The 17,058-nt window shown below is 33.0% G+C and overlaps 3 protein-coding genes across 7 annotated transcripts; all 3 read right to left on the reverse strand.

The window, feature by feature from the left end:
• Window positions 1-3,483: 3,483 nt before the first annotated feature.
• On the reverse strand, window positions 3,484-7,118 carry LOC122636266. 2 transcript variants are annotated; one of them, XM_043827296.1, is made up of 3 exons: window positions 6,952-7,118; window positions 4,072-6,586; window positions 3,484-3,995 (listed from the first exon to the last, which is right to left on the reverse strand). In XM_043827296.1, exons 1-3 carry the CDS (start codon window positions 6,999-7,001, stop codon window positions 3,777-3,779), a joined length of 2,784 nt encoding a protein of 927 aa, XP_043683231.1. In that variant the 5' UTR covers window positions 7,002-7,118; the 3' UTR covers window positions 3,484-3,776. The 2 variants fall into 2 exon arrangements, with proteins under 2 accessions (XP_043683231.1, XP_043683232.1); XM_043827297.1 differs by lacking the exon at window positions 6,952-7,118 and adding an exon at window positions 6,651-6,912.
• Window positions 7,119-8,027: 909 nt separating this feature from the next.
• On the reverse strand, window positions 8,028-13,274 carry LOC122636238 (aftiphilin). 2 transcript variants are annotated; one of them, XM_043827238.1, is made up of 8 exons: window positions 13,031-13,274; window positions 12,488-12,602; window positions 10,507-12,365; window positions 10,153-10,365; window positions 9,943-10,080; window positions 9,808-9,868; window positions 9,490-9,621; window positions 8,028-9,316 (listed from the first exon to the last, which is right to left on the reverse strand). In XM_043827238.1, exons 2-8 carry the CDS (start codon window positions 12,588-12,590, stop codon window positions 8,784-8,786), a joined length of 3,039 nt encoding a protein of 1,012 aa, XP_043683173.1. In that variant the 5' UTR covers window positions 12,591-12,602; window positions 13,031-13,274; the 3' UTR covers window positions 8,028-8,783. The 2 variants fall into 2 exon arrangements, with proteins under 2 accessions (XP_043683173.1, XP_043683174.1); XM_043827239.1 differs by lacking the exon at window positions 9,490-9,621.
• Window positions 13,275-13,463: 189 nt separating this feature from the next.
• On the reverse strand, window positions 13,464-17,053 carry LOC122636214 (zinc finger protein 678-like). Of its 3 annotated transcripts, XM_043827197.1 has the most exons (5): window positions 17,001-17,053; window positions 16,562-16,616; window positions 16,166-16,251; window positions 15,561-15,835; window positions 13,464-15,473 (listed from the first exon to the last, which is right to left on the reverse strand). In XM_043827197.1, the coding sequence occupies exons 4-5, from the start codon at window positions 15,825-15,827 to the stop codon at window positions 13,560-13,562; spliced, it is 2,181 nt and encodes a 726-aa protein (XP_043683132.1). In that variant the 5' UTR covers window positions 15,828-15,835; window positions 16,166-16,251; window positions 16,562-16,616; window positions 17,001-17,053; the 3' UTR covers window positions 13,464-13,559. The 3 variants fall into 3 exon arrangements, with proteins under 3 accessions (XP_043683132.1, XP_043683131.1, XP_043683133.1); XM_043827196.1 differs by lacking the exons at window positions 16,562-16,616; window positions 17,001-17,053 and having other exon boundaries at window positions 16,166-16,523; XM_043827198.1 differs by lacking the exons at window positions 16,166-16,251; window positions 16,562-16,616; window positions 17,001-17,053 and having other exon boundaries at window positions 15,561-16,134.
• Window positions 17,054-17,058: the final 5 nt, after the last annotated feature.

Below are 17,058 nucleotides of genomic sequence, written 5' to 3' on the forward strand. Positions count from 1 at the left end.
TCTCTTCTCGATTTTAACCGTCTTCTACGTTAGCCTCGAATCGAGAGCTCCGTTCGAGAAACACGTGATTGAAGCGTAGACCGTTCAACGAAAAAAACTCGTTCGATCCTATCTAATTCGATACGCGGCGACCGACCGTATCGTAATTTATCTCAAACATCGAGCTAATACATTAACGACCAGATAAGCGGCTATTTTCGTATTTCGAAACTAGCTCCATTGTCCGAATAGGTGTATTTAGAATCACGTAAACGAGTATCTCTCTCTCTCTCTCTCTCTCTCTCTCTCTCTCTCTCTCTCTCTCTCTCTCTCTCTCTCTCTCTCTCTCTCTCTTTCTCTTCGTCGTTGCGTTGGACGTTGGACGTCACGTTTCGCTCGATTTAAAGCGTAAATGAAAGTCCGTTCTCGAATTAGCTCTCTCGAGCTACGAGGGAAAATAATGTCTATGCGCGAAAACTATTCGATAAAGATGTTTCGAGGAACAAACGATACAAAAATAATAGAACCATTTATGAAACGATTGCGAGTTTACATCGGGCGATACAAGTCGAGCGACGTACAGAAATACAGAGTAGACGCGATTCGTTCCGGAAACGAGTAAATCGAGCGTAACCCGTACGATCGTTTTATGAAATCTAACGGGCAGCATCGAGGATCGTCGAATTAAACCTCGAGAGATATCTTTTCCACGAACGAACTTTTACACCACGTTCGTCCCCGTGGATCGATCGCGCGATCTTTCGTAAGGACGACGAAATTCTTTTCGTTCCCGGAAACTGGGACTCCAACGACGCTAAGGATGCCAACGATACCAACGTTCTTATCTACATCGACGTATATAGGCCATCTAAATGGAAAATAGACCGAGATCGTCCCCTTGTTTTGTTTCTTTTGTTGTACTCCTATCTAATCTAATCTGCCTATAAACGTTTAACCTACAATTAGTACAGAGAGGCTACCACATAATTACCAGACTTAATAGGACGAACGTGCGAAACTATAGACGCTGGCCTTGTAATCGAGAATCGTTCCACGTCGTTCTACATTTTTCATACTTCCTGTTAAAGTTCGTTTAACCAGTATTCCGAAGACACGACCGTAAAAAAAAAGAAGAAAAAAAAAGAAAAACATATAAAGGAAATAGCGTTGATTCGAAACGTCTTCTCTAGCAGAAGAGTTCTATGGCAGGTCGTTCGATTCCGCAGAGAAAATCAGAGACGGTTTTCCTTTTCTCCTATTAAATCGGTATGAAAATTTTCCTATTAAATCGGTATGAAATCGATTCGACGGTACGATCGCACGAGAGCGTTCAACGTCGGAGTCAACGACCACACCTGTGGCGTCGTTTGGGAACGCCGTTGTGGAGTAACGCGTGACCGACAGTGAGTGGGATGCTGCCGTTCGAGAGTATTATACTGTTTTCCGTGCTCTCCTTTCTTTTTCGTTAGGCACGAGAGCGAACAAGAGAAAGAGAGAGAGAGATAGAGAGAGAGAGAGAGAGAAAGAGATCGACGTGTTCGCATTCACGAAGAACGAATCGATTCTCGTCCCCTCGAACGTTTTCCGGATCGTTAGGCAGCGTGTCAGAGCCGGCCGAGCACCAACTCGTTCTTTCGTACGCGTCCAACTCCGAGGCAGAACCATCTCGTCCTTCTCCTCTCCGATCGGAAATGAAAACGAGAAGGAAAGCCGTCTCGTTCGCGCTACTTCTCCTCTCTTTTCTCTCTTTCGTACGACTACGAGATGACGGCTCGATAAGGGAGAAGAGACGACGAAAGAAAGGAAGAAAAAAAATTGAAAAAAAAAAAAAAAATAGGAAAAAATCAGTTACATCGAAGGAAATGGTCGATTCGTTCCTCCGAGCAAAAAAGATTCTTGCCTGATATCTCGCGAGACTAGTTCCTTTTTTTTTTTTGTTATTTCTTTTATCTATTTCCTATAGGACGTTCTACGAGAAAATCGTAGCTTATCGCGGATCGAGCGAGTTCTCGTAAGAGGAGTAATATCGAAGGAACGTGCAAGTACTTGAGTCGACTCGTGACGGAAAAGTAACGTGCGCAAAGAGTGACGTTCGACTACGATGCGTTGGAAAGTGTGTGACGTTCCGCGAGATCGTGAAAGACACGCGATAGGAACGACTTCCTTTGACATTGAACGACGATGACATCAGACCGAACGACTCACCGACTCGAGCGTTAACTCGCGAAGACGATTCCTGTTCGCAGGAATTCGAACGGAAAGAAACGATTTTAATAGAGATGCAGTAGGCACGAGAGACGCGAGAATAAAAAATATTTGAGGAAGGAAGAAGACTCACCGGAAGGACGTACTTCTTCTTCTTCTTCTTCTTCTTCTTCTCTTCTTTCTCTCTTTATCCTAGACAGGCAGCTCGTTGTCCTGCAACCCAGTCCTCGAATTCCAGAAGGATAAAGAAGGCTTACAGGAATGACTGAGGCACTACTCGATCGGGACACGAGATACTCGCGTGACGCGAGGAGGAACGAGCGTGTGCGTTAAGCCGGTCGCGCACTTTGGCATAAAACGCGCCACGATCGCGTCGCACGGTCGCGCGCGCGCGCGATCTCCCGAAGAGGTTAGGCGCAGGGAGGAGGGAAAAAGAGGGACTGTTGGAAGGGAGATGGAAAATAAAAAGGGTGGAGGCTGGTTATTAGGAGGAGGATGAGGATGACGACGACGACGACGACGATGATAAAAGGAAAGGAATCGCGCAAGGAACGCGTAAGGAGGAAGAGATGTGCGCGACCGAGAAGACAGAGAGGGAAATAGTCTGGGGAAAGGGAAGGAGGAAGAGGGAGAGAGAGAGAAAAATAGATAGATAGGTCGGATGAAAGGAGAGAGACGGACGGACGGACGAAGACAGAGAGACAGAGAAAGAGAGAGAGAGAGAGAGAGAGAAATCCGGCGCACCGCGCGCACGCACGCACGCACTCGTGCCCGGCCGGGACGTCAGCTCGAGTGGTGCGCGATACGACGATATCGATACGGGCCTCGGGCCGCCATGCACTAACCGTCCAGACGGTTTACTCGCCCGTATTCCTGCGCATGTTCCCCTTCGCTCGATGCGCGCGCATCGCTCGCGACCTCCCCACCCCCTCGCTTCTGCGCCGCAACACGAACGCCTCTAGCGACGATTTCTTCAAACTGCTAGTCCTTGGCTCTCTCTTACTCCCACGCTCGCTGTTATCGACTCTAGGTGTTTTTCCTTTCTTCTTTACCCATACGGATCCTTTACCTGATGGTCAATGAAATACGATCGTTAATATTATCGACTCGACTCGTTCGATAAAAAAACGCGAGGACGGTAACGCATCGCAGATGCATCATCGTCCTCGAAAGAAACTAGATACGTAAGCTTCGATTAAAATGTTTACATTTTTTTTAATTTTTTATAATTTCTTTTCTGAACGTTTTACGATCCATACGATTCTGTATAACGATCGTATGAAATAAAAAATATTTCGATTACTTTCAACAGATATAAATATATTAATATCATTTTTAAGCTTTCTACGTAATCTTACAATAGTATAGTAATGTATAAACAACGAGGGACCTAGGAAAATATGAAGTGTGATAAATTATGTATACATATACATTTACAACTAAAATAATTATAAAAACCTTACGCGATACGTTGTAAAAATTGCGTGATAAAAAAAAAATAAAATAGGGCCCTACGATAAAACGACAATAAAGAAATTATACATTATATGAAAATAAAGATATTATAATAATTGATCCCACTTTTGTATACTTTATTCCACCACCAATTCGTGATGATCGATCTCTTGGAAAGTTTCATTGATACTTTTGACCCATTCTTCCATTCTTCGTACTTCGTGTTCCTTCAATTTTCCATGTTTCTTTCTTTTTTTCTCTGATGCGTGAATATTATTTTCTTCGTCTTCCTCGCTGTCGCTTTCATTGAAATTAAATCTGACTTTACGTTTCCTCTTGTACGAACGCGTAGGAGGCTAAATAAATATCGAAGTAAATATATTAATCTCTCGAAGATAGCGCAAGATATGATAATATTATAACGATACAAACCTGTGTAAAGTGAGTAGGCTCGAGATCGGTAAACAACGATATATCTACTGAGTCATTCTTTACTTCTTTTACTTCTCCCAAAACATCGAAAGTATCCGAAAAAGCGGCTGTATCTATGAGCTTATTTTTCGTCTCGGGTAAAGGTTCTTCTGCTTTACCTTTTTCGTTGTTCTCGCTAACCTTTGCTTCTTTTGGCACGGTATCTTTTTTTATTTCCCTTAGTAAATATCTCATAGGAACTGCCGACTTTCTTTTCGTTTCTTCTACATTCCTTTTCAAAATATTTTTATCTTGTACATTGTTACTCGTTAAATCAGAATAAATTGGTGATATATCTAAGATCGTATCGCCAATATCTTCGTTAAATCCAAAAGCATTATCCAATCCCATATGTTTTGTATCGTTTATCGTTTTAATAGACTTAATGGGTTTACCGCTAATAGGCGTAGATTGTGCATCACCGAAAATACCATGAGCCGTATTTATTCTAGTACTCTGAGGCATTTCCGTTATGTTTAAGAAAGCATTTAAATTTGTTTGTTGTAGCGGTTTTTGACTCGGAGATTTAAATTTTTGCAAGCCCGACGGTCCTGGTTGGGGTTCAAAAATTTCCGTACTTTGCTCCTGCTTTTCTTCTTGGCCGTGTGGCAAAGAACCACTGCGATTAAATGTTTGTGTATTAACTAATAGTGATTGTATATTTGAATTTTCCTTATCCTTTATATGTCTCTTTTTACGTAAAGGAGAAGAATTTGTATCAGTGACTTTTCTCAATCTGTTTCTTAAAAATTTCTTAGATTTTGAAGGAGATTTAGGAGCAGCATTTTCTTTATTTTCTGTTGTATCGTTGAACGTGGATGAATCCATTGATGTAGTATTCTGTAATCCTTGTATTCCAGTTGCATTCTGCAAATCCTTATTTGAAACTCTTAATTCTTTATTATTTGCCATTTCTTCGTACTGCTCGGTAATCACAGTATTGTTACTTATTGATACAGAATTATCTAAATTTGTAATCTCTGTGCCAAATTTCCTAATGGCTTGTCCAACTTTCCTGTTTACGTAACTAAATTTTTCACAAGTTTTTTGCCTGTTTATATCTTCATTAATTATTTCTGATACGTCATTCTTTTTAATAGTCTCCAAGCATTTTGTAGCTTGATCTTTTGTACTTTGTTTAATTTTACCTTGCAATATCTCTAGTGTCCTAGGTTGTGGCGTACTTTGGAATAGATTCTTCACTTGAGAAAAAGTATTCAACGATGATAATCTCCAAGGACTACCTACATCAAAATTTACGGATGTCTTTTTAATCGGTGACAAAGACTTACTAATTAAAGAATCATTTATCGTATTTTCTTGATGTGACTTAATTCTATTACAAAAGATACTAGTTTTTCTAAATGGAGCAAAATTGTCTGGCTTTGATTTTAATGGCGTATCAAGTAACAAAATTTCATTATTATTAATGTTTTCGATAGAAATTACAGTAGGTTTTGATACAGTAATCTCTGGATGCTTTTTCGTATCTTCAGCTTGTGTTGATAGTGATTGATTCGCTTCTAAATTTTGCACATTATTAAATTCAGTTTCAAATTTGTTATTATCAGCACATGGCAGTAATTCATTTTGATCTTCAATGTCACCTTCAGATTTCTCTACAATATCAGTAGAAGGTAATAACACATGCTTTTGTTCATTATTATCTTTGATTTTCTCTTTAGTACATAACGATATTATATCACTTGACAATCTTTCTATAACCACTCTTGCTACCTTTTTCTGTCTAGGACGTTTAGTTTTTTTTACTCTCTTTTGTCCCATACGATTAACGACACGTCTTTTTCTTTTCCCTGTCAATTTTTCTTTAGAGTCATTCTCATCAAATTTAAAATCATATATATCACTCATATTTCTTAAAGATTCTTCATTAAGTTTCACGGATTTATACACAGGCAACTTTAACTTATCACTCACTGCTGGTTCATTTTCTAATTCTATATCTTTTTGCTGCTGAGATACAATATTTGTTTGCTGTAACACAGAATCCTCGCAATAATTCCTACACTCTTTTCTTGGACGAAGTCGTTTGGACAAAGCCTCCTGATTTGAAAAGGATTCTTTTAGAGACATTTGTCGAAAACTTGATGTCTTATTTTTTAGCTTCACTCCCTCTGGAATGTTTGCTTTTTTCTTACTACTTAAAACTATGCGTTTTGTACTTCTAGTTCCAGTAGTACTTTTTCTTTTAGATCTTGATACGATCTCTTTTTCTTCTTTCCCTTTTATCATCTCTATTTTGATTAAATCAGATTTTTTAGATGTTGATCTTAAGGTTTTCATAGCTGTCTTTTTATTTGCCATTGCAGTATCAGATTTTATCGTAGATTTATTAATCTTATTAGATGTTCTGTTGGTTGAGGTCTTACCAGACCTTAAGTTTCTTCCACTTGTCTTCATCATCACTGATAACTCTTGAGAAAACAGATACTTTTTATCTTTCTTATTTGTAAAACTGTAAAATAAAAAGATATAATAATAATAATAATATAATGATCTCATGTTTTTAATTGACTTACATAAAGAACCAGAATAATATGTAGTTTATTTGTATATATTATATTTTTGCTTGTATAATTTGGTCGATGATAAAATCATAAACTTTTAAAAAAAATGGTATAAAATAAAAATTTGAGAAAATGTCTCTATTTTAGTTTGTCACAAGGCTATTACAAGACCAAATTACACAAAATAATTCACAACTTTCATCGTTCTCAATGTTTTCTCGTGCTACTTTTGTATACATGTAACACGCAATATGTTGTGCGTAATATAATCGTGGGATGAAAAATGTCAATGCCATATATACAGTAAACTTACTTTTTGCAACGTTTCTCAAAAGTTCTGCTACGTGATTGGGCGAAGATCATTTTATTTCGCTACAGGTAAATCACTGAGAAACGATTTTACGAACTCTCCTCAATTTGAAACGTAAATCCTTTGTTATAAAATGGCGTCACTTCTACCACACGCTAGTTAATTACGCATGCGTCGAATAGGTGCAACGCGGCCCAATGCCGCCATTACGTTTTTAGATACACTACTGCCATCTACCGCGCGTATCTATTTCAAATTAAAATAACAATAAAACGTAACAACATGCAATAAACGTAACATATCGAAATTTGATAATAAATAACAAGCAAAGTAACTAGATAATTATATAACACTACTTCTAAATATATCTTAAGTCTCATCCTAAAATGATGATACTTAAAAGTGAGTTAAATAATTATAACGCCAATATAATGTCTGAATAAGAATAATACTATTTTCTTTTCAATGATTTCCTATGTATTATTATTATCGACAATATTTTACATAAAATATATATATAATATATTACAATATTAATATTAATAAATAACGAACTTAGTAATAGCAATTTTTTAGTATTTTAATATCTTGGTAATCAATGTAAAGGCTATTTATGACATATTTAAGTATCACGTCCTAGTTTCTTCTTTTTTTTTTTCTTTTTTATAGAAATTGAGAAAATATAATAAAAATGTCAAGGGACAAATGTGGGCAATTTTTTATATTGTCACTTGACAGATTTATTACACGTATTAACAGTTGAAACTGGTTTGGATCTAAAGTAATTGACTTACAATTAGTATGCAGACCATGTCTAAAATAATTGAAGCAAAGAAAAATATGCACTCTCGCTTTAAAAATAAAAATACGCGTTTATGTGTATATGCATCATATATACATCACGTTTTAAATACTTTTCTTTGCTAGTAGCTTCAGAATGCATTATTTTTCTTTCTTTCTTTCTTGATTAAATTGAACCATAGCCACTGTTTCCTGACTTAAGTATTTTTTGCCCTAACTGACATGAATATTTATGAATATAATAATTATTCTATATTGGAATAGGGATAACAGTGTTATTTGAGTGTAAAAGTAATATATTTGCATGGAAAATTATCTATCTGTCTTTTGCTCGTTTCTTTTTCTTTTTAAATATTCTAATATACAAACATGTTGCAAAGTAGCAACATGCAATATCGTAAATACAGAATCATATGATAATACTTTAAAGAGGTCAAACTCTTAGGTATTATCTTAGGTAAAGATTTGCAATGAGTATATCTTAACAAAATTTAACACACACATACACATACATTATGTGTGGAACTTCTTTCAATTCGTGTAGACTAGAACATGGTCAAACGAAATAATATTAACAAATATCTCATGTACTATTTCATATACTGAAATTTAGTGACTATGTGACCTACATAAAAAGAAAGTAAACACATATTTACCTTAACTATTTGACAATTATCCGTTAAGGAAACAAGATATTAAATTACAATTGTAAAACAAATTGAAATACTTTTAAGGATAACTATAATAACAACAATTCATAATAATCACAAACAATCATATCTTGGAATGTCAAGTGCATTGTTGTGTGCCAATAAGTAGTAAATTACCGAAGCATCAGTTATATCATTTAGGACATAACTTCTTCAATGATACCAACATGGAAGAGCCAAGATGGATCAGAGGTTGGTCTGAACACAGGTTTGAAAGGTAGCAGAAGATTTTTTTGATTATACTGATTGTTGAGAGTATCTATTACAAATTTTTTCGATTCTGTTCATGTTACCTTGTCAAACTCGTATTCAGACCGACGTTACTCAGCCAGGCATTTTCCGATTTATCATGGCACCTAAGTCTTGAACAATTTGTTTTTGCTCACGATTAAACAATAAAGTTCTAGCACTTAAAAAGGATAAATCTGGTAGTTGATTCAGAACTTTCATTGTCTCTGCGTGTACAGACATGGGTCTACCAAACCTGTCCACAGTGACATGTTCTGCATTTTGCAAATGTTCTCTTCTTGACAATGACGACTTTCTATAATATAAGTCTTGACTTTTTGTAGCATTACTGCTTACTAGGAACGATTTATTGTTTATTGACGGAGCATTTTTTAATACTTTATGCGGAAAATTTTTTCCTTTACCCCCTATTTCATGTTCCTCTTTTAATTTCCAATCGATCATGTGTGGCCCTGGTAGAGGTTCGATCATTTTGCCCGTTTGTATTTGTTTCTGAGATTTTAAGCTATTGTTCAATCCACTATTGAAAGGATTCAAAGTACTTTTATTTGATATTTTCATGGATTGTAAATTGCTGTTCTCGGAGATAACGGTTGGATCTGACGAATCTGTTCAATAATAAAATTAAATATTTCTTATGAATATTAACATGAATGATGAATAAATACAGTATCATCTATTAAGGTATATTAAAACTTTTTTTATGGACAGCATGTATAAAAAATACATTTGTAAAAATAGTAGAGTGCAAGGGTAAAGGAATGCTAGCACTACCACTTACAATAATATATGGAGTCCCGTGTGTAAGCAGCTGTTTGATGATAGGATTCGGAATATGTGGAACAGTGGGGTGTTAGTAGAGGGTCAAACGGACACAATAAATCCAATGGTAGAAGAGCTGATAACCCACCACCTGTATTATTGTTTGTGATATTTAAGAGGATGTATTATATACACTTATATATGCGTGCATAGCTTAGAAAAGTAGTTTTATTTGAAAAGCCAAAGCAATCTTCGTTTCATATTTTCCGCATTTTTACATGTAGATTATTTTTCTCTATGCATTGTAGTAATTTTTTTTTAAACAATGTATACTTACTAGCATCTAAAGGATTAACAAGCCCAGAACTATTCCAATCAAATTGGGCAGCAGGTACTTCCTGGTATGATTTTGCAAACATTAATTGTGCTTTAAATGAATTTTTTGCTTAAATTATCTGTAAATTAAACTTACATCTGAAGTAGACACTCCTTGCACCTTATTCGTGGTAGACGGGGGAGAATCAACAGAAGCCTTTATCGGTTCCAAAGGTGTAAAACCAAGATTAGCTGCAAACCTTGGAACACTTGTATTCCATCTTGGCCCAAATAACTGCAAATAAAAAAGGATTTATAGTTTATTAAAAGTTATACATTTTACATGAGAAAAAAAACGTATACTTACGATATTACGCGAATCAATGCCAAGTGCATTTAAAAGCACATTATTACTAGTACTATTAGACCATTGATAAGTTAAAGCATTAGTTTCTTCTACATTTTTCAAGCACTGCCAGATTTTATCTGTTTTCGTAATTAAAGGTTTTAAATCAGTTTCAGGAAGCGTAGGCATCACGCAAAACATATTTGTTACTATATCTTCTATCTTGTTTGCAGCCTGGAAATAATCACATGATTACTAAATGATAAAAATATAGATTAATAACATGCAAAAGAAACAACCATGCGATAAAAATGCTAATATTCTGAGTGATATACTAAGCTAATAGATGTTTTTGTTGATAAATTCTAAACTCACATTCTTATTTTCTATCCGACACATAGATTCTCTCAAACTAAATTGTTGTGTTTCTACTGTACTGTTTGATGATTCAAAATTATTAAATTCTCCAAAGTCATCATCAGTTTCAGGTACTTTGGGATTAACTACATTAGATGTCCATTCATCTCCCACGCTTGAAAAATTCGTAAAATCACCAAAATCATCGTCTGCATTTTCTGTGTTACAAAGTACTGGAAAAGTATCACTCTTTTTATGTGTTGGCATTGCGTTTTCTTGTTGCATTTCTTGATAATCGCAAAAAGTATCATTTTCGAAATGTTCTATGCAGGTTCTATCGTTATAAGTGGCACATTCCAAATCTGAATTATTTTTTACATTGCTATTTTCTGCCTGTATATGATTAGAAAATGTTTTATTGGTTGGCAGTGATACGTTTACAAAAGATGAGAGATTTTGTCTAAAATCTGTTTCGCTCGATAACTTGGATAAGTTATCCTCAATTTGTACTGTATTAGATAAATTATCAGATATGACATTTAAACTGCATTCAGATATTGATACTCTATCAAGATCTTCAGTAGATTTGAAATCTGTAAAATTAGGATCTTCTTTATCGAACGAATTATTATCTATTAAAGCAGACTCTATGAAATTTTCTTCATTATTTAAATTTGTATTCACAGCAAACGTATTTTCATTGATTGCAATCATACTTTTATTATTAACTATTCCACTTGTAACATTTTCTACTATATCCAGTGTATCAAATGTATTTGATTCGAGATTTGTATTTTCTCTCCATGATAGATTAGGCAAGGTACCAATATCGTTATTTACAAATTTACAACCTATATTTGATTTGTCCCTTATAGTTTTATCTATACCCAAACCAGAATTGAAAGAGGTATATACAATATCGTTACTTAATGCTTCATTTTTATCAAATGTACCTCCAATTTCTTTAAGATCCTCCTCAATAGTTAAATCACAGTCTGATTGAGGAAAAATGTCAACATTTTTTACATCCTTGTCTTGAGAGGGAAGAGAATCGGATAATGTTTTACTATTTTGCATAGAATCACACTTCTCAATGCTTTTATTACTTTCATTCTTCTTAATTCTTTCATCCATCGACTTGCATTCTAAGTGAGTATCATTGACTGTATTAACAATTGTATCATTATATGAATTGCTTACAATTTCGTACTGTAGATCAAAACAATTTGCTTGTGAAACTGATAACTCTTTGTGCAATATTTTATTATTATCAAAACTACTCCAATCTGCAGAATCTTTAAATTGTTCATAGTTATAAAAATCACTGTCTAGATGTTGTAATCCATCAGATGTATTTGTGGGGTCATCTAAATCTAGGCTTAAAGGTTCTACATCATCATTGACTTCCAAATTATTTAATGAACCTTCATGCTCGCTCACAGTCTTCACACTATTCGCTAAGCTACTATTATTGCTACTGACTACACTCTTATTAATAAAATTTACTTTATCTAAGATGACCTGAGTACAAATTTCGTAAGTATCATTATTGTTTTCTGTAGTTTTTAAATCATTCTCACTACATAGATTTAAGTTATCGTGTTGAATGATACTATTATCATCAAAATTATTTTTTTTAATACTACTATTTTCTGAATTATCGTGTAATTCTATGTTGCTCACAATATCTTCTGCTTTCTCAACAATTAAAACATCATCTGGAATATTACATTTAAGAATGCTATCATTTTTAGAGCATATGTTAGATGATGGAGAATAATTAACTCCATTTACTTTTGGAGAAACATTTTCAGACATTATTGGTGTTTGAATAGGAGTGATAATTTTATGTGGTGAATCTGATGTAATGGATAAGCCTGTAAAACAATAAAAAATTATCATAATATAGAAATTTTATGTATACACAAATTTTAAATAAAAATATGCGATTGAAATACTATGAATTGCATAACAAGTTGATATTATAATGTAATCATACCATCGATTCCACCAGCCGTAAAATCTCCAAATTCATCTTCATCCGAATCACCAAAATTATCCAAAGGTGGAGGTGTAGAACTCACTAAAGGTGGAAAAGCCATCTTTCAAACCTGCTTTAAATCAAAAATAAATAAGTTAATAATATTTAAGTATCAATCTTTTATATTCTATACATATAATTTATACTATAGAATTATTACTCTTGGATTGAAATTGTGTTCCAATATAATATACTACAATGTTAATTATAGATTTTAGAAATGACTCTTTAATGCACATGCCTCCTATATGGACTTATTTAAATAATATAGTACATTTTTTGCAAAATATTGAATGTTTTCCTTACAATATTTCAACATGGTAGATACATTGAACACTGTATTTATAGGTTACACATCGTTTATATTCTATTGGAAAATATTTTGTCATAATATAATAGAAGAAAGATCCCCTCGATTATCGGTAGTAAAACAACTAATAGCCTTTTATTTATATGCGTACTGTCTGTAAAGAAAAATCCTTGACAGATGTATATACTTACACAAGTAAATCTCGTATCCGCTCCAAAAAATTAGGAGCACTTTTTCACAATTTTATCTTATAATTGAACTATTCATTTTTTAATAATTTAAGGAAATCGCCTGCTTTCTTACACAATTGTTACTGTCACAGCCAAATGCTAAATATCGATGATCGTCCGTATGACGATTAAATACGTGACAGTGATAAAGTCATGAGACATTAGGAATATCACCTGTTCTCCGCACTGTTGCGACGCAATTGCTATCTGCGCACCTGCCATTTGTGACACGCGCGTTTTACAAAATTAATTAGTCATCGTAGCAATATTATTTCCATAATAAATTTAGCTAAAATGTATTGTTCTTTTATATAAATTAATTCAAAATATATACTAATGTTACTAAAAATAAAAAATATTGAATGTTAATCTAAACGATATAAAAAAAATCAAATGGTTTATTTTATAAATATAGATCTCACTGTTTATTGAAAATATGACAAACTATAATCGGTGAAATAATTTGTTATAAATTTAAAACATTTACATTTCATTGTCCTTCTTGTTTGGCATTATGCTGAGTACGTCGATGTTTTCTCATGTCGCCCTTTTGCCGAAAACATCGGCCGCATACATCGCAAGCATGTGGTTTTTCCCCAGTATGAATTTTTATGTGATTGTTTAGAGCTTCCGTTCTTGTAAAAGCTTTTTCGCAATAATGACATTTATATCGACGATCGCCTCTGTGTATCAATCTGTGTTGGTAAAACACAGATCCAGTTAGAAAAGCTTTATTGCAAACGTCGCATTTGAAAGGTCTTTCTCTTGTATGTTTTTTTCTTGTATGATCTGCTAGGTCAGGCTTTATGGTAAATCTCTGATCGCAATATTCACATGCATAAGGTTTTACTCCCATATGAAATCTTTTATGTGTCCACATGTGACTAGATTGGGTGTAACTCTTACCACAAATATTGCATACATACGGTCTTAAACCACTGTGTCTTCTTTTATGAGCGTTAAGAGAATTTGCAGTCGGTAGTAAACTACCGCATATGTCGCACGGGAATTTCGAGCATTGATCTCGTCCATGGTTTTGTATATTTTCCTTTTGATCAAATATAGATCCACAAAGTTCACAAATATATTTCATATTGCCAGTTTCAGAAATACGCGGTACATGTTGATGTCTTTTTTGCTTATGTTTGTAAAGAAGAGATAATTCTTTCATATCTTTATTACATATATCGCATAAGAATACAGTTAGCACTTTAAACACACGTGGATGCTCTTTCCAATGTAAAACAACTTCTGCGAATGATTTGTAAATTGTCTTGCATATATTGCAGCTATAAGGTCTTTCCACAACGTGTTGATTCTGGTGATTCTTTAAATTTTCAATATCAGTAAAATGCATATTACAGAATTCACAATGGTATATCTTGGATATTAATAATTCTTCTATTAATATTACTTTATCCTCGTGTATTTTATAATGATTATCTGCATCATCGCAACAATTGAAAGCTGCTCCACAGCGAACACATTTCCATATAGTTTGGTTATTTTCAATAATTATACCATGTGCAGCTGTATGTTTATTTAATCTTGATTTTTGTGTAAAACTTTTAGAACATTGAGAACATCTATATGGTTTCTCTGGTAGATGTGTTACTACATGTCGTTTTAAAGTATATCCATCTGAAAATCCCTTGTTACAAACTTCACACACATGTGGTCTATTCTTACCATCAACGCATACATGCATCCTAAGTTCCTCTTGATTACTAAATAATTTTCCACATTGCAAACATGAAACAGTCATATCCTTACAATGATATCGCTTATAATGATAATATAATTTTAATTCTTTGCCAAAAGTAATTTTGCAAATTTCACAATACAGTGCTTTTGCACCTTTATGAAATTGCATATGAAAATTTAAACGTTCCTCAAAAGTAAATGTAGCATTACATAAAAAGCATTTATATGGCTTGGAAGTATTTTGTATATTTGGCTTACATTTATGGCCATCCAAAGTTTCTTTTGTATGATACAGATTCATACATGCACCGCACTTCAAATACTTCTGCTTACTTCCTAAACATTGTAACATAATTAATCGATTTCCTGCTTCATAATCAGCCTTGAAATCATGAAATATTTTTTCCTCATCGCTACTTTCCAAAACAATATCACTATCATATAATTCGATTTCTTTTGGATTCTGTATTGCATCTTGACAAGTATTCATATGTCCTTCTATACAGAGAGGGCAAGATTTAGTGTTATTTAAAATATTTTCTGTTGTTGACTCTGTAATATTAAAGGATTGCTTCTCTTTAAGAATCTCTAATAAAGTTTCTTCCGCTTTGATACACTGAATATCAAATTCATCACACCAATTTATTTTCTCGACACATCCGATGCAAAGCTGTTTAGGTAGAGGATCTGTTTTCCTCACCTATAATATATTATTACAAGTTATCAGATTATTATGATATAAAAAAAATATAAAAAAAATTTTTTAAATCATGTTATTTAATAATACCTTTATACTCAAACAAGTGTTCATTTTATGGGCCAATTTCATTGACTCTCCTAACTCAGAATATATATATATAGGATTCGGAGTTTCTCCTGCGCATAATCGACAAAGAGAAAATACATCAGTTCTTATTAATGCACTTCCAGGTTCCATTTCTAATATTTCATTAGGTGAAAGAGGATCCTCTTGGGACCAAACAATGGAACCATCTAAATCATCAATATCATCTTCCCGATCACTTACAGTACTCACAGACTCTGACTTTAACATTTTTGTTACTGTAATGTATATAAAAACATAATAATATAATATTTATCAATAAAAATATGTCTCCTATAATAATTGTTTACAAATTGATTTTATGAAGTTGTTAGATAGTAATTAGGATTATAATTAAAACAAATCATTATTATTAATAATATACAAAGAACATTAAGAGATGAAAACATTGTTTAATTTAAAAGTTAATTGGATTCCTAATAATAATAAATAATTTTAATAAAAGTCACTGAAATATATTTTTTGGAAAAATTCTATGGATTTATTTCTAATTATAGTGAACAATAAAAGGCAAATGAAATTGTCAAGTAAGAATTGGAGTAGATTACCTTTTCCTTGAAAAGAAGACAAATATTCAAATATTCTTTCATGGCAAACTCAATGTCCTTGAATTGCAAAGCTTTTTAGTAGCTTACTATCGTTAAGACAACATTCGTAAATAAATTGTCTTGGTAACAAGAAACAAATAAATATCTACTAATTTTTGAAGTAACACGAATTACAAAAATGGATGTAATCAATGTTACGACGAATTTAACCACATTATTTAATTGTATTTTTAAAAAATAAATAATTCTTAATTAAATAATGCACAATAACTATACAACAATATATGTTCATTAATCTAAATACAAACATATTTCCAAATAATGTTATAATTACTTATAATGAAATTAAAAAAAAAAACAATAGTTTAATGATTTGAAATTTAAACTAATTTTTACGTTATATATAAAACTTCCTCTGATTGGCTGCTTAGTCATATGTAGTCATATATGTCTGTAATTTTTTATAGAACTCCTAAGTATAAAAAAATTGAACATTCACGAATAAATAAAATTTATTACGATTATATATAATAAATAAAAAATTATTTCAATTTATTATAGAAATATTTTTTTATTTAATTCATCAATGTTAATCAATAAGCATGATTCTCAACGAATAAAAAATTCCAAACGCTGATGTTTTCTTTTTTAAACACCATATGGCGTTAGTCTTCACAAAACAATAATAAATAAAAATTACTACATTAATTCATAAAATATAAAATAAATTTCTTTGAATAAATTATTTATGTTTATAATGAATGAAAATTCAGGTTAATCTTTTTAAGTTTAATTAATTACATTATAAGTAATTATAAGTAAAAAAAATAACTACATGATCGGCAAAATTTCCCTCCTCTTTCGATACACCGATGCCGAAACAAGCTGCAGTA

The sequence above is a fragment of the Vespula pensylvanica genome, chromosome 21 (genome assembly GCF_014466175.1).
Source record: "Vespula pensylvanica isolate Volc-1 chromosome 21, ASM1446617v1, whole genome shotgun sequence".
Classification (NCBI taxonomy): domain Eukaryota; kingdom Metazoa; phylum Arthropoda; class Insecta; order Hymenoptera; family Vespidae; genus Vespula; species Vespula pensylvanica.

Bases quoted from the DNA above. Each gene is read 5' to 3' on its own strand.
- LOC122636238 (XM_043827238.1), bottom strand. From the start codon at position 12,590: ATGGCTTTTCCACCTTTAGTGAGTTCTACACCTCCACCTTTGGATAAT. The intron at 9,622-9,807 runs GTAAGTATACAT...ACAATAATACAG, and splicing joins TGTTAATCCTTTAGATGCTA to GTGGTGGGTTATCAGCTCTT. The intron at 9,317-9,489 runs GTAAGTGGTAGT...ATTATTGAACAG, and splicing joins ACGGGACTCCATATATTATT to ATTCGTCAGATCCAACCGTT.
- LOC122636214 (XM_043827197.1), bottom strand. From the start codon at position 15,827: ATGTTAAAGTCAGAGTCTGTGAGTACTGTAAGTGATCGGGAAGATGAT. The intron at 15,474-15,560 runs GTATTATTAAAT...AATATATTATAG, and splicing joins ACACTTGTTTGAGTATAAAG to GTGAGGAAAACAGATCCTCT.
- LOC122636266 (XM_043827296.1), bottom strand. From the start codon at position 7,001: ATGATCTTCGCCCAATCACGTAGCAGAACTTTTGAGAAACGTTGCAAA. The intron at 6,587-6,951 runs GTAAGTTTACTG...TTTATTTTACAG, and splicing joins TTTGAGAAACGTTGCAAAAA to TTTTACAAATAAGAAAGATA. The intron at 3,996-4,071 runs GTTTGTATCGTT...ATATTTATTTAG, and splicing joins AGCCTACTCACTTTACACAG to CCTCCTACGCGTTCGTACAA.